The following is a 16,235-nucleotide window of genomic DNA, read 5'->3' on the forward strand; positions in this document are numbered from 1 at the left end:
GCGCTAGCACAAGCTAGCGGGAAAATTCAAGGGTTTCGCAATGTTTACATTTTTCAAGTCGTCTGTGAAGAAGTTACTTGTGATGGCTTAGGATCCATGTCTTACAGGTATTGTGATTATTTTATTGACTCATATATTATAACCATGATGGTTTAAGCAGAAGATTAATGATCAAGAGAGGCATGACTTTGTCATTGACTCACCAACCACGTCACGTTGCACGATACGATCGTTTTGACATGTCATTTTTGCGGCCTTCCCTATCCTATTTTTTTGCCCTTGCTTGTTGTTGTTAAAAAAGGGGTTTTTGTAAATGCCGTTTTCCCAAGAATTACGAATTATGGGGGGGGGGGGGGGGGGGGTGAGTCTTAATTGAGACTGACCACTGCTGATTGAATAAGAATATTAAGTCGATCAGCTTTTTAGCTATTTTCTACCTTTGTTGGTCCTGTACCTACTGGCAGTACTGCATTTGAAAATGTTTAGTCTTACTTATCTTGCCAACATGGAGTAAAAACAATCGGAGCAATAAATAGCTCCATGTCATAATGGTCTTACTTAGACCCAGTAACTGGGGCGCTGTACTCCTTTTTTCGAAATGTTGTCATTATCGGTCATACAAGGATCCAGTAACTGGGCTGCTGTACTCCTTTTTTTGTTCATTGTCATTACTGCTGGGTCTAGACTAGCCCAGGTCTAGACTAGGTCTTACCCAGGAAAAAGTGCAGTGTCGGCAGCCACTTTTCATGCATTGTCTACCAAACATAATATCTTACTCACCCAGATAAGATGATAAAGTTTGTGTTTATTATTAATCAGTGAAAAGTGAAAAGTTATTCATCGAAAAAATGAGTGCTGGTAGCAGCTCCGGCGGAAGCCAAAGTAGTGGGCGTGGCTGGCAGAGAGGTCAAGGGAGGGGTCAAGGTGGCCGCGGCTCCAATAACTACAACAGGGGTGGAAGAGGACGTGGATGGAGGGGTCACTCTGGAAACAGAGGTGAGTTTTCCGATAGAGACTGTGTTGGCAACAAACAGCTGGTTTTCAATCAGGTATTTTGAAGAATAAGTATTAAAAGTCTTTCCAGAGCCAATATGGCTCATCAGACCTGTGTTTAGTATCTGTGTCTTGTGCACGTACACATGCAGGTACAAGCACCCATAGAGTTGACACCCCGTTGCCTTGACATTACACAGCTGAGAGTATTTATATTCCCCCTGGACAGGATGCCAGTCCATTGTACGTTACTCCTCAGCTCTCGCCTATTTGAATGTACTCCTGGGTGGAGAGAAGCAATATTGATGAAGTGCCATGCTCCTATGCTCAAGGACACAAGTGTCACGACTGACCAGGCCAGGTTTTAAACCCACACTCTGTAAATTACAGAACTTGAATCTACCCCCTAGAACGCTCGACCACTAATTTGACCAAAAACGTTGCTTCTATGCAATATTTTGAGATGATAATTTTTCAATAGTTTATTGTAATAATAATGTTCAAAAGAATATCAGATTTTGATAAACAAAATTGTTTTCTTTCACAGTTTTTATATTTAAGAGGATTCACTTTTCCCTTTGTTCACATTCTCAACCAGGTGGAAGGGGCTCAAACTACTCCAACTATCGGGGGCCAACGAGTTCCACTCGTCATTCTGATGGTTCATTAGCTGATGCTCTTACTCCTTACAAAGGCTGGAAGTACTACTTCAAAGATGAAAGTAAAGAGAAGTGCAGCTCATTGAGTCTTTAGAAACCGTCAAAACCCATCAAAACTTGGGGTTGTGTTGAACCCTAGCAGTGCACCGTTTCAAACCTGCCAAATTATTCAACTGTCTTTTGGCAGACAGGGCTGATTAAATCAGACTTATTTTCTGAGGACGCAAACAACCACAAAAGTACACATTGAGTTTACTCTTCTGTAACAACGCACGTTTTAACTCCAATTTAACAAACCAAAGTAAAAACTTGGCGTTGACTCCGAACTTAAAGGCACTGTACACGTTTGGTAATTGTCAAAGACCAGTGTTCTCACTTGGTGTATCCCAGCATAAGCATAAAACAACAAGCCTGTGAAAATTTGGGCTCAATTGGTCATCGAAGTTGCGAGAAAATTATGAAAGAAAAAACACCCTTGTTGGACGAATTTGTGTGGTTTCAGATAGGAATTATTTTAATGAGAAATTACCTCTTTCTCTTTCTTCAGAGGGAGACGTTTCCCACAATGTTTTATACTATCAACAGCTCTCCAATGCTCGTTACCAAGTCAGTTTTTGATTTAATATTTGTTTTGAGTAATTACCAAACGTGTACCTTCCCTTTAAAGTAAACAATGGAAAGTTACTTGGTAAAGTCCGATGCCTTCCAAAGTCTCCCATTTGATGGATACTGCAAGAATGTAAGATGAAATAACACAACAATAACCAATTGTATGCATATAAAGTATATACAATTTAATATTCTCCAATATCTGTGCAAGAAACCCAAGTATTTTTTTTATATACACATCAGGCTCAAGGCAAAAGGGGAACTTTTGGTCAGTGACTCAAATGGTTAATTGTAACTGCATACGCTTTTTACCCCCTATTCACAGGCTACATTGAACAGTCACCGACAGTCTCCAAAGTAAAGACATTTGAAAAGTTCTTTGTGTCGAGATTGGATGCATACGACAAGGTACAAATAACCATAGAATAATTTTTATTTTCTTTACCACTGTGAATGCTACATCAATGGGGGACTTTTGGGGCGCTTGGTGGCAGCAGACTTACCTGGGGCCTTTCTCAAAGCTCGGCTTGGGCTCAGGCTCCGTGTGCTGATATCCATGCAATACGCGCTGCTCCAAAATGCAGGTTAAATGCAAGCTGCGTACACAGCATGCGGAGCCTAAGCCTGAGCCGGAGCCCAAGCCGTGCTTTGATAAAGGCCCCTGGTAAATCCATTGTTCTTGGTAATGTGCGCATGCTCAAATTTACCTGGTAAGTCTGCTGCCACCCAGCCCCCTCAAAGTCTCCCATTGTTACACTTGTGCTATATTATTTGTTACAGCTTCCAACACAAGCATGTTTTTATACATAATATAATCCTGCTCTTAATTGAAACTTTTAAAAGGACAGATTCAAACACATTTCAGACTTAAATAATTCACAGATGCTCTTTACCCCAAGTAAGCAACTTGATCACATGTACCATATTTGACTGTAAATCCTGCTAAAGTGTGCTGAGCAGCAAATTCTTAAGCAATTCTGTTTAGCAGGTCTACGAAATTTGGCTCTGATCTCTTTTTGATCCACTCTCAGGATGAGATCGAGAGGAAGGGAAGTATTACGGTAGATTACAAGGAGCTGATGTCAGATGGCAGGGTCACAGAGTCAATACCCGACCTCAGGACGGACATCAAAGAGATGCCGGAGAAGATTCTCAACTGCCTGGGATTAGCCATTCATCAGGTGGGTTACTCAAACACTTACGGAACAATCATTCACTAAACATCAAACAAGTTACCACCATCTTACATTTCAAAAGAGTCTTCTCAAAACATTTCTTCTGAGTGCTAAGAGTTTTTTATCTGAAAATGTTAGGTGCTTTATAAATACAGTTGTTATTAAGGGAATCAAAGTGTGTTGAATCGGTTTTCAACTAGTGGTTTAAACCCGCCGACGTCGAGGTAAATTATCAAGAACCAGGCCTCGGCGGGTTTAAACCACTAGTTGAAAACCGATTCAACACACTTTGATTCCCATTCATAAACACCTTTTCGGTAAAAAAACATCAACACTTTTTGGTCAAAAAGTAAAATAAATGCAAAAATTATAATTGTTCAATGATTTCTTTCAACGCAACACCCCTCCAGCTATGAAATGGCAAGGCCCTCGGGTAAACAACTCCTTATAAGGAGATTGCTGTGCGCGTCGCGCGTATTGCGTGATGCGGCACAACTGTTCCAGCCGTTGCTCTCGACCAATAGGAATGAAGAAACTGTCTTATAAGCACATGTGCAAGCTCGCGTGTCACGCCCATGTTTTAACACTTTTTACTGGTGTTATATCATCCGTTCAAACAACCCAACGTGATGCCCTCTCGACCAATCAGAATGGATAAACTGTCTTAGGTATTTATGAATATTGTATCAAAGGATTTTACACTATTACTACCCCTGTTCATTTGGGCTTTTCAACATTCCTGAAACCATCTAAACTCCTATGGAGTATGCAGCTCCGGCAGCCAAATTGGCACACAGGTTGCTAATTATTCACATCAACAATCTTTACTTATTTACTCTTTGGTGATGAAAAGCAAATATAGTGAAGTGTCTTGCCCGAGAACAAAAATGTCACAACAGGGATTCGAACACGCACTCTGATGATTCACTCAGCCAACAAAACTTGAGTTTGATGCTTTTCACAACTTGGCTACGACACTCTACATACACAAATTTACGTGGCAGGATATATTCATTTAATTTCTCTTGATTTCAAACATTCATAAAAAGTAACTTAGGAACCTTCTGGACAAGACAAGCAGGGTATTGTTGATCAAATAAACTTGCTAAGCAAAGTTTTCTGCAGAACAGCTTTCTGAAATTAATTCCTGATCTGATGTCTTTAACCTGTTGGCTTTAACTTGTTAATAGTGTTGAAAATTAGTGCAAACCCCACCTTGATGAGGTTGAAACATTCCGCACAGCCAGGGTTTGCAATTATTTTCAAGATTATAAATTGCTTGTTTTATTTTTTATTTTGAAGACACTAACACATAATCTTGAGCGCCAGGCTGTGGCGCTCCAGCAGCAGGCATCCGATGAGACTGGGCAACAGGACATACAGGTGCCCTCAATCCTCGTCAGTGTGCCGGTCATACGAGCAAGGTCAGTATGAGTCTTCTGCCATTTCCCTTGATAAAGAAGAATAATAAGCTTTTAGTTTGTGAAGCGTGTGATATCTTTAGCTCTGTGTTCCTGCATAAACTTACTATCTTAAAACTTTGTAAAAGAAGAACAGGTTTTAACATAGTGAGGAAAACCCAGCATGGGGTCTTACATAACAATCTTTCCCAGTATTGGGATATTGAGTTATCATAGCCTGCAGGACCATGACTTAACTGGAACAAATTATATTAGAACCCTGAAAAAGCTCACATTAAAGGAACACGTTGCCTTGGATCGGACGAGTTGGTCTATAAAAAGCGTTTGAAACAGTTTGTTATGAAATGTATGTGGTTAGAAAGATGTTTTAAAAGTAGAATAAAATGATCCACACAAGTATCACTCAAAATTGCACGGTTTTCTTTTTACGTCGCGAACTATCACAGTCGGCCATTTATGGGAGTCAAAATTTTGACTCCCATAAATGGCCGACCGTGTTATTGGACGAGGTAAAAAGAAAACCACGCAATTTCGAGGCATATTTGTGTAGATCATTGTATTCTACTTTTACATCATCTTTCTAACCACATGCATTTTATAACAAACGGTCACAAAACGCCTTTCAAAGACCAACTCGACCGATCCAAGGCAACGTGTTCCTTTAAGTAAGTTAGTTACTTCACTTTTTGTCTTACTTTTCTTATTTGACAGATTGCTAAACTATGACCCTGTTACACCACTGAAGAATCTCAAAGCCAACTACTATGGTAAGACCATAGAGTTGTATATAATAGCAAGGGGCACTGGCCTAAATATGCACCCATACGGCCATTTTGTAAGTTGACAAAACAGCATCTCACAGCATGTGTTTGTGCGGCCATTTTGTAAGTTGACAAAACAGCATCACTTGAGCGTTCAATGAACAAAAACTCCAACGTGTACTTCATATTCAACGCGCGTACAGAATGGCGCGCGTGTCTCCTTGCGGTCTCGTCACGTTTGTGCAAGCAGCATCACCATTGCGCCCTCTAGTTCTTATATATAACTCTATGGGTAAGATATAAGTATTACGGTATAATTATTAAGAAGTTTTGCAGTGATACTTGTCCAATCTTTGAGTTACTGATGCTGGACTGCAGTGGTGCTGGACTGCAGCGTGTGCCATGACACTTTTTACATTGTATTTATGATTTTTTTTGTTTTGCTTGCAGGAAAGTTTGTTTCTGTCCGAGGCACAGTTGTGAGAGTGAGCAACATTAAGCCATACTGCACCAAGATGGCGTTCCAGTGCAATACATGTGGTGATATACAGGTATGTAATCTCCAGCATGCCAATAGAGAGTATGCTGTGTGGTTGGTTCCAAAATGCTTATACAAATATTTTGAAAGGTGTTACTTTTATTCCATTTCTACCGTACGCCTGATAAGTTTTCTTGTGTTTTTATTACTTGCAGATTGTTAATTTACCAGAGGGAAGATACATCTTGCCAACCAAGGTAGTTAAGTTAAACAATGAGTCAATCAATTATCTATTTAGTAAATGGAAAATTGCAGCGGGGATAAAGAATATTAATTTTGGTCTTACCCATATCAACCGATGTGTGTCAGCACTCAGTACTTACCCGAGCTCTGGGCAATAATCACAGGCATATTACTCGGGTTGGATCTATTATTGACAAAATGTGTATTTTGTGTATTTCCTTATACAAATAGAAACCAGACTATTTTTCCCTTTCCTGACTCATTTTGGGTCAAAAATATAATGTGGAGCCCGAAATGATCAGCTGTGCTGGAGGGGTCACCCTCGTTAAATATCAGTTTTTAAATAAATACAGATTTTTTTATAGTTATTATCATTACTGTTGTTGTTAGTGTCTAGCACCGCAATGCAGAGGGCGTTCCTTCCTGCCCAAGCAGGGCTCGGCCCTGACGGAGACCGTAGACTGGCAGATGATTAAGGTACAAGAAATCATGATGGACGGACAGAGAGAGTCGGGAAGGATCCCTCGCACAGTGGAGTGTGAACTCACATGCGATCTAGGTACCTTCAAATAAATGTGTTCAATAATTTCATTTGATTTATTCTGGTTGTGAAGCCAAGGACTCTCACCAAAGCAAACTTAATCACTGTACTAGCCAAGAACCCCATGGAGTAGAGACAAGGAAGGAAGTTTCAGTTTTAGATGTTGGAGGAAAACCCCAGATAATTATTCACTGGAAAACCCACACTGTTAGGTAGGGACATAATCCACAGAGTGCCCCCGTTGTGATTCAAACCTGGTTCCTAGAGGTGGAAGGCCAGGAAAGCTACCAGTACGCCAATAAATAAATAACCACCCATTTTTGTTAACCCCGCATTCACCCTCGAATTGCCATAACAGTTTGTTTGAATTTGTTGGATTTGTATTTGTTAACCCCTAAACCACTTACGGTCAGTATGAGGAAAAGGTACACCATTCTCTTCAGTCGTCAGAATCCAAACATGTGGGTATGGACTGTGGAGTGCCTTAATGCAGGCCTGATACTTCACGGAGGCAACGAAGGCGATTGCCTCCGTTGCCCCTTGTCATTGCCTTGGTGCCCTTGAAATGCTCAAGTAGAAATTTACAATTTCCTCATAGGGTGCCCTTTGCCAAAGAGAAAATGCCTTGGTGCCCTTGCCCTTTCAAAAACGAAGCATACAGCCCTGCTTAATGTAGTAGGAGTGTTCAGATGGACTTTGGGGATAGCTCTTTGCCAGGACACCTAGGAAGTTAGGGTAGAAAAAAAAGTAGAAATTCAAAATTTTGATTGCAAAAGACTCAGTTGAAGGAACATTACAGAGTTGGTTTATGCTAACAAAACAGTTGCTGGCAGTGTAAACACTTTATTTAATTCACCAAATACATCAACTGACAAACCTGTAGAAGTTTGAGATCGACCGGCAATCTGGGTCACGAGAGAATAGTGAAAAACCGATTACAAATTTTACATTGCATCGATGCCAAAATAAACTCCAAACGCGAAGTTATATTATTTATTTCTCATCAAAAGTGACATTTCAGACAGAAATATTTCAAGGGATGTTTTCAACTCTCACCATCATTAGACCGTGATCGTGATCTTCACGATTTTTGTTTCTTACCAATTCTGTAATGTTACTTTAGTTTGTGTCCAACTGTTGTTCCTGTGTTGGTTTTGAGAAACTAGAATCAGCTGTTGCAAACTGCTTACCAACCAAAATGCCAACATGAACACCCACAATGATGTAATAATAATAATTGCTTTCATTGCGTTTTGTTTGCAGTTGACCATTGTGTTCCAGGAGATGTTGTAACTATTGGCGGAGTTGTAAAAGTATCCAATGTCGATGAAGGTAAAAGAGTGACAAAAATCAGTTTTAATTTGTTATTCTGTTTGATAAAGCACTGTTGTGGAAATAAGACAATTATTTATTTTAATTTTTGTTTTTACCCATACACTGATGTGTGTTAGGACTGTATACTCAGTACTTTCCCGAGTCCTGTGAAAAAATATCACAGGCATGTTACTCAGATGGGATTCGAACCCATGACCCTTGCAATTCTAGAGCAGTGTCTTACAACTAGACTACCGAGGTTGCCCGGTAGCTAGAGGCAGGTCCAATCCAATGTTTTGACAGCGGGTACCGCAACGATATAATAGATGTTAAATTTGCATCGGGAATAAAGAATATTAATTCTGGTTTTTTACCCATACACCGATGTGTGTTAGCACTGTATACTCAGTACTTTCCCGAGTCCTGTGAAAAAATATCACAGGCATGTTACTCAGATGGGATTCGAACCCATTACCCTTGCAATTCTAGAGCAGTGTCTTACCAACTAGACTACCGAGATTGCCCGGTAGCTAGAGGCAGTTCAAATCCTATGTTTTGGCAGCGGGTACCGCAACGATATAATATATGTTAAATTTGCATCGGGATAAAGAATATTAATTCTGGTTTTTTACCGATACACCGATGTGTGTTAGCACTGTAGCCTCAGTACTTTCTTCCCCGAGTCCTGTAAAAAAATATCACAGGCATGTTACTCGGGTGGGATTCGAACCCACTAGACTACCGAGGTTGCCTGGTAGTTAGAGGCAGTTCAAATCCTATGTTTTTGGCAGCGGGTACCGCAACGATTTAAGAGATGTTAAATTTGCATCGGGGATAAAGAATATTGATTCTGTTTTTTTTACCCATACACCGATGTGTGTAAGCACAGTTTACTCAGTACTTTCCCCGAGTCCTTGGATCGATTTCACAAAGAGTTAGGACGAGACTCGTCCTAACTTAGGATTAATCTTAAGGTCTGCATGCTACAGTGCAGGGTTGGGACTCATCCTAAGCTGTAAGATTAGTCTTAAGTTAGGAAGAGTTTTGTGAAATCGACGGCTGTGAAAAAATTTCACAGGCGTATTACTCGTTGGGATTCAAACCCATGACCCTTGCAATTCTTGAGCAGTATCTTACCAACTAGACTACTAGATTATTTATTTGGCAGGAGATTCTGTCTCCCGGGAGATTCTGTCCCCCATACGGCGAACTGTGTACAAACTTCTTCTGATAGAGCGCCCTCTTGTGAATCCTCCTCCAGCCCAATGTCCCATATGGGGGGACAGAGTCTCAGGGGCACAGGTTTCCCTAGGACACTTGAACTACACTCTTAGACCTTTATAATGGTGCGGCCATCTTGAATTTCCCCCATTGATATCAATGTAACCAAACCGAGGCTGGAAGAACAAAACAGTCTGGTTCCTATTTGCAAAATGGTTATTAGCATATATTATTGTTGTTAGATATGAGGAACTAGACCAAGATGGTGGGATGATGACAAAGGTCTATTGACAGGGTAGTTCAATGATAATAACATAAATAGTGCAGTAGTTATGAAAAGGTAATTACATGAAAACCAAATCAACAAAAGTTTTTATTTTCTGAAATTCTTTTACCACCAGGTCATGGACGGAACAAGGACAAGTGTATGTTCCTGCTATACCTCCACGCCAATTCAGTACAGAATCAGAAGCGAGGCAAGAAGGCCTCCTCTGGCGGTGAGAGTTCACCCGCTGGAACGGGAATAGCCATGGACTTTACTCTCAAGGAGTTGTATGCCATTCAGGAGATACAGGAGCAGAAGAATCTGTTTCGGCTTCTGGTTGGGTATGTAACTAGTCTTCAGTCAAGGCGGTCTGATTGCTTACATCTATTACAGAGATGGACTATTTCAGTATTGGGTGATGCACACACCTTGAATAAAGACTAGGTGTTGGCTTTCAATGGAAAAGTCAAAAACAATGATGCCATCTTATGACTTCTGATCCCTGAACGTAGTAATTTGAGTACCTGACATTTATATCAGAGGCATCCACACTTTCAAATGTCATTCAGTGTGGTGAAAATAATTGCATTATTTATTTTTTAGCCTTCGAGAAAGACTCTACTAGGATCGAAACCCTAGGTCCTTTTGGTTGGTAAGCAGTTTGCAACGGCTAATTTTATTTTCTCTTCGTTTGAATTTTAGGTCAATATGTCCAGCCATCTACGGTCATGAAATGGTCAAAGCTGGCCTCATTCTAGGCCTTCTAGGAGGAACTCATAAATACGTCAATGACAAGGTAAAGTTGATGGCAGAAAACTGCACCTCTCCCCAAGAAACTGTGTCCAACCTTCTCTGAAAAAAAATTAAAAATCAAACAACTTCCAGCTTTATTTTACTTGGTTTGCAAATACACCATGTTAAACTTTACCAATGTTTGTTATTTTCACAGCTTTCATCTTTTACTGTGAAAGAGTTTCCTTTCAGGGTGGAAAATAAATACAAAAAGCTCAGCCAAAGGCTTTATGCAATTGTGTGAAGCAAGATTGATTCAATTCAAACTTTACAATATTTTTGAAGCTTTACTTTCTAATGATAGGATGCTCCATAAAATAGAAAACATGAAGCAAACAAAATGAAAGAAAAGCAAAAGAGTGTGTCAGGCCTGTATGCTTCGTTTTTCAAAGGTCAAGGGCAACAAGGCATTTATTCCTTGGTACTGGAGCATTTCAAGGGCACCAAGGCAGTGACCATGGGGCACAGAGGCAAGCGCCTTAGTTGCCTCCGTGAAGTATCAGGCCTGAGTGCTTTCTTGATTTGTTAAAATGTTTTCTTATTGTTCATGTAGAATCGGATACCAGTTCGAGGAGATCCACATATTCTGGTGGTAGGTGATCCAGGACTCGGCAAAAGTCAGGTCAGTTGTGCACATTTTGTTTCTTTGTTAATATTTTTTTATCGATATAGACCACAAGGGAAACTGACTGGATTAATATTTCTTTATCAAAAGATCTGCAGCTAACATGTCAAACCCAAATGGTATTTTTTCAATCCATTTTTACAAATTATTTTTGTAACTATCACCATAGACAAGACATGTCTATTATTTTAATGATTTTTGGACACAATTTTCCAGTGAAAAAAAGCCTGGAAAAAAGTTATACAACACAGAACAATTATTCTATTTTATAACTTTTGATAGTTAACTGTTTATGTTTAAGAGGATAAACACTGGAAAATTTCCAATCGGGGTATGACCGTTTACTTGGACCTTTTGAGGTTGAGTAGGAAAGGTCTAATCTTAGGCCATTTGCGGCCCACTGTGGGCATTTTGGTGAGCATGCTGTGTGCCTGCTGTGTTCTTTAAAGGGAAGGTATTTGTTTGGTAATCACTCTTGCAATTTATGGCAAAACAATTTCGGTTAGAAGCCTACAGCAGCTTTCGATAGTATAAAGCATTTTAAGAAACATTTCACGCCCTGCGTGGACATATTCGCTCCGGGTTCCAAAAACGAAAGGTATACTTTACCTTTAACAGGATAAACACTGGAAGATGTCAAATTGGGATATGACCTTTAGTTTAACCTTTTGAGGTTGAGTAGTGAAGGTCTAATCTTAGGCAGTTTGCAGATGCTGTTTGCGCCCGCTGTGATCTTTAATGGGTTTAAATTACAATCTGAATGAATTCCTCACCTCAACCCACAGATGCTCCAGGCGGTGTCTAACGTAGCTCCACGGGGTGTCTATGTATGCGGTAACACCACCACTACCTCTGGACTGACGGTCACTCTCTCCAAGGAAGGAGGGTCTGGAGACTTTGCGTTGGAGGCTGGTGCCTTGGTGCTTGGAGACCAAGGTAGATGTCAATCATTGTTCTCTTGAAAGTGTTAATTCTTTTCTTCATTAATTCGCTGCAAATGTTCAAAGAAAATTCTGTTAACTCTCTTGTTATACATGTACATCATTAAAAAAAAATCAAAGAAAATTCTGTTAACTCTTTTCTTATATATCACTGAAAAAGTTCAAAGAAAATTCTGTTACTCTTTTCTTATACATTGCTGCAAAAGTTCAAAGTGTCAATATAATCGATGTTGTTAACACAAAACATTAAGGGTTGTTGTTGATATACTTTTACAAAGTTTGTCAATGTTTGTACATTATCATTATACCAGGATGTTGCTGTATTGATGAGTTTGACAAGATGGGTAATCAGCATCAAGCACTGCTAGAGGCAATGGTACGTATTCATGAATGCAGGTCAAAAAACATCTAGTCAATTAGTTTTAAATTTTTCGAACAGGAGTTTTACACTAGTCTTTGAATGACCTCCATGTTACTTTGATTAATCAGCCACTTACACTCAAGGTCTGATAATTGTGTTTTTACCCTTACACCGATGTGTATTCAGCACTGTATACTCGGTACTTTCCAGAGTTCTGTGAAAACAAATCCGCAGGCAAATTATCCAGGTACATATTGGGTTTTCAAAATTAACATCTTCTCAAGGCCTTGTTTAAATATTTATATTGTTGAAAGCCCAAGTTGGATTGGAGGCATTTGAGCCAAAATCAATCCCTGTCGGCCATGTTGAATGTTTTAGACATGCTATGACAATAAAGGCATGCTCTCAGAAATCTAGGCCCTTTTTCAAAATCCTGGCGTCAGCTTAGGCTTTGGCAGATTTAACCGTTTTGTAGCTCAAAACGTTTGTTGTACCCTATGACCCCTAACCACAGGAACAACAGAGCATCAGTATTGCTAAGGCTGGTGTTGTGTGCAGTCTTCCTGCTAGGACCTCAATCCTAGCTGCCGCTAACCCAGTGGGTGGACACTATAACAAGGCCAAGACCGTTTCGGAAAATCTCAAGTATGTATTGCATTTTTAAACATCGTTTTATCAGTTTATATCAAAGTATTGACCCCTTGCACTATGCGGAGTGCACCTCCACACAATGCGTGTCTAAATTCTACCAAAAATAATAATTGCATGCAGGAATCAGTACCTTCGTGTACTTTTTGACTCTCAAAATGGTGACTTTAACTCACCACCAACACCTTTAACCTTTTCACTCCGAAAACAATCCCCACTATTCTTTCCCCAATGGCAACACCACACCCAAGTTATCCCTTCTAACTCGAGTTATGGTGTACCGAAGGCAATGAAAATGCCACTTTAAGCCTATTTCACACTGCGTCTCATATCTCCATTGAATACAGCCCAAGGTGGTCTAGGGAACTTTCACACTTTGTCCCTATTATATTCAGTTGCAGGTTTCAAGAATACCCCAGGGTTATACTGCTTATCCCTACTCCAGAGCAGGGGTGGCTTTTCCTAGGGGGGTATGCTCATTGCTGGGGTAGATCAGGGGTAAAACGATCCAAGTGTGAAGGGCCTGCCGTTATTTCCCAGGGTTGCCCCCAGGGAATTGAGTAGTGTGAAAAGCACTTCAGTCTATTGGGCTGAGGCGTAACAACTACCTCAATCATGCATTTCTCCTGGTAATAGTTGGGGCCAAAATTGTGCAAAGTGGGCATGGTTTGGAGTGAGTTGATTTCAAACTTACCAACAGGAGTATTGTGAAACCTGTAACTGATTATTTTTAGTGATATAGATGCTTAGATTTTTCTGATTTCCTCTTGATCAGGATGGGCAGTGCCCTGCTGTCCAGATTCGATCTGGTTTTTATTCTTCTGGATAAACCGGATGAAGAAATGGACTCCATGTTGTCAGAGCACGTCATGTCACTCCATGCTGGAAGGAAACGGTAAAAACAGTCAGAACCACAAAGTTACAGGCCAAATAGCCATAACAATGTTTGTAGTTTAACGCTGTTTAGTAATTAGCAGATACATCATAATAACTTAATACAGGCCTAACACTTCACGGAGGCAACAAAGGTGATTGCCTCCATTGCCCCCTGGGCCCAATTTTATAGCGCTGCTAAGCACACAAATTTGCTTAGCATGAAATTTCTTCCTTGATAAAAACAGGATTACCAACAATATTTCCATTTGTTGCATATTGCTTGTTACTTGTATTCAGCTGTTGTTTTTTTATCCTCAAAATCACGTGGAAATTTGTTTGGTTATTCTGTTTTTATCAAGGCCAACATTTCATGCTAAGCAAATTTGTTGTGCTTAGCAGCGCTTTGAATTTGGCCCTTAGTGCCCTTGAAATGCTACAGTAGAAATTCACAATTTCCACTAAGGAGAAAATGCCCTGATGGTGACCTTGCCCTTTCAAAAATGGAGCATACAGGCCTGGTAATGTAAAGTGCAATACCTTCCAATGCCCTTGGGGAACAGTCAGGCACACTCTAGGTGCAAACGAAATTTCCCATGGGCATACCCCAGCAATACATTAGACTGGCAGAAGGTTCCGCTGGAGTGCCTAATCGTGCCAAAGTACGACAGAAATCCTACATGAGTGAATAAACACATTATTGTTTTGATAGTCCTAATGAAACGGTTTATTGATCCAACGGAACAGTCCATGAGCATGTGCTGGAATACCTGCTGGACTCCAATTCAATTAGAACTGTCATTCCAACATTTGAGACGCCCCTTTATCATACTGTAGAGCAAGTTCCCAGGAAATAAAACACAAGCAATTTCCTGGGAAGTCTCCACCCCACCACAACCCTGTATTTGTTTACACTTACTGCAATGTTCCCAGGAAGAATGAATAATGTAAGTCCTGGAGAGGGGGGTGGACTAATTCTCAGGAAATAACCATTTTCCTAGTTTGCCAAGGTTAGCAGTGTCAAGTGTATTGGCCTTGTCACGCGAGGCAACTTTTACAGGCAACTTGGAGGCAACCAACTACAGTGCATGCTACAGAACTACTTTGGTGGCACACTGGTTATTTTTCAAATATTGTCTACGATCCCTAAGAAAACTATGTTAGATTGCCTGGAACTATAAATTGCCTCATGTGACATGGGTCTAAGCATTGGCAGTGTCATGGCCGAGCGGTTAAGACCACCGGATTCAAGCACTGGTGTTTGATCAGCAGGGTGTGGGTCCGGATCCCGGTCGTGACACTTGCTACATAAAATTGGGGAGGTAGTGCTTTCTACTCTACCAGCCAGGCTTCGGACTGATGATACCCAAGCCTACATTCGTATGGACTGTGAAAGGGGTAACCCTGTTTCAGCCCTAGGAGTAGGTGGCAACGGCCTCTGGAAAAAAATAGTTGTAGCCCACACCTTGAAGTGGCCTTTAGGCCTTGTGTGTCAGGCAACTTGCATTTAAAAAATAAATAAAAATTGCAACCAACTTTTCCCTGCCTAGTTTGAAAAGAGTTTAATCCAGCATAATTGTTATCCAATCAATTAATCTTTTCTGCCCGTCTCTAGTGGAAGAGAGAATGTTCGTGCCTCAAGAGACGATACTGAATCGAACCCAGAGCAAGACGAGGCTCTCAGACTCTACGAGGCTGACAAACCTCTGTCAGAACGTCTTAAAGTCACAAGGGGTGAAGACTTTGATGCCGTTCCGCCTCAACTGATAAGAAAGTACATTGCGTATGCAAGAAAATATGTCCATCCAAAGCTCACCAGTGAGGCAGCGTCTGTGCTGCAGGTAATCACACGCATGATGGTTTCCTTACACTGCGGCACTCTTGTCCAACAAATTTCTGTAGTAAAAAATAAATAAATAAAAAATTTTAAAAAAGAGAAAAATTTAAAAAGCATTTTGAAATAAAACATGCCAGTCAGGTTCTTGTTCTTGGATGCACTTGTAAATGCTTCCTAAGATGTTATCTCGCACAGATTGTGGTAAAGTTTTGCAGATTCGTGATGTAAGTGATCAAGCAAAAAGAGCCGTTTGTCTACCCATGTCATTTAAACAAAAAATGTATACTTTTAAAAAGAGCATAATCTTTGCTATAAACTGATTTTAATACCACCTTCAGTTTAAAAGTTGTGAAAGTAGAAACACCAAGATACTGAAGAGAATAAACTGAGAAAAGGTGTTTAAAGTTGAGTTGTTGTTTATTGTAAACACATCAGCACATTTCTTTCAATGCTAATTTTAACCCCTTTTTGGTGTTAT

The 16,235-nt window shown here is 40.3% G+C and overlaps 1 protein-coding gene across 1 annotated transcript in view; it reads left to right on the forward strand.

Annotated features, from left to right (window-relative positions):
• Positions 1-16,235, forward strand: part of LOC139946704 (DNA helicase MCM8-like) — a 19,657-nt gene continuing 3,422 nt past the window's right edge. The window contains exons 1-19 of the mRNA XM_071944356.1: positions 1-107; positions 820-996; positions 1,592-1,714; positions 2,587-2,669; positions 3,293-3,442; positions 4,739-4,860; positions 5,569-5,624; positions 6,069-6,169; positions 6,312-6,353; positions 6,730-6,898; positions 8,144-8,212; positions 9,817-10,021; positions 10,383-10,476; positions 11,026-11,094; positions 11,883-12,033; positions 12,350-12,414; positions 12,914-13,044; positions 13,823-13,942; positions 15,536-15,761. Coding sequence (XP_071800457.1) covers positions 849-996; positions 1,592-1,714; positions 2,587-2,669; positions 3,293-3,442; positions 4,739-4,860; positions 5,569-5,624; positions 6,069-6,169; positions 6,312-6,353; positions 6,730-6,898; positions 8,144-8,212; positions 9,817-10,021; positions 10,383-10,476; positions 11,026-11,094; positions 11,883-12,033; positions 12,350-12,414; positions 12,914-13,044; positions 13,823-13,942; positions 15,536-15,761 — 2,124 coding nt within the window. The 5' untranslated portion in view covers positions 1-107; positions 820-848. The remainder of the gene's footprint in view (positions 108-819; positions 997-1,591; positions 1,715-2,586; positions 2,670-3,292; positions 3,443-4,738; positions 4,861-5,568; positions 5,625-6,068; positions 6,170-6,311; positions 6,354-6,729; positions 6,899-8,143; positions 8,213-9,816; positions 10,022-10,382; positions 10,477-11,025; positions 11,095-11,882; positions 12,034-12,349; positions 12,415-12,913; positions 13,045-13,822; positions 13,943-15,535; positions 15,762-16,235) is intronic.

This window comes from Asterias amurensis, chromosome 1, assembly GCF_032118995.1.
Source record: "Asterias amurensis chromosome 1, ASM3211899v1".
NCBI classification, from domain to species: domain Eukaryota; kingdom Metazoa; phylum Echinodermata; class Asteroidea; order Forcipulatida; family Asteriidae; genus Asterias; species Asterias amurensis.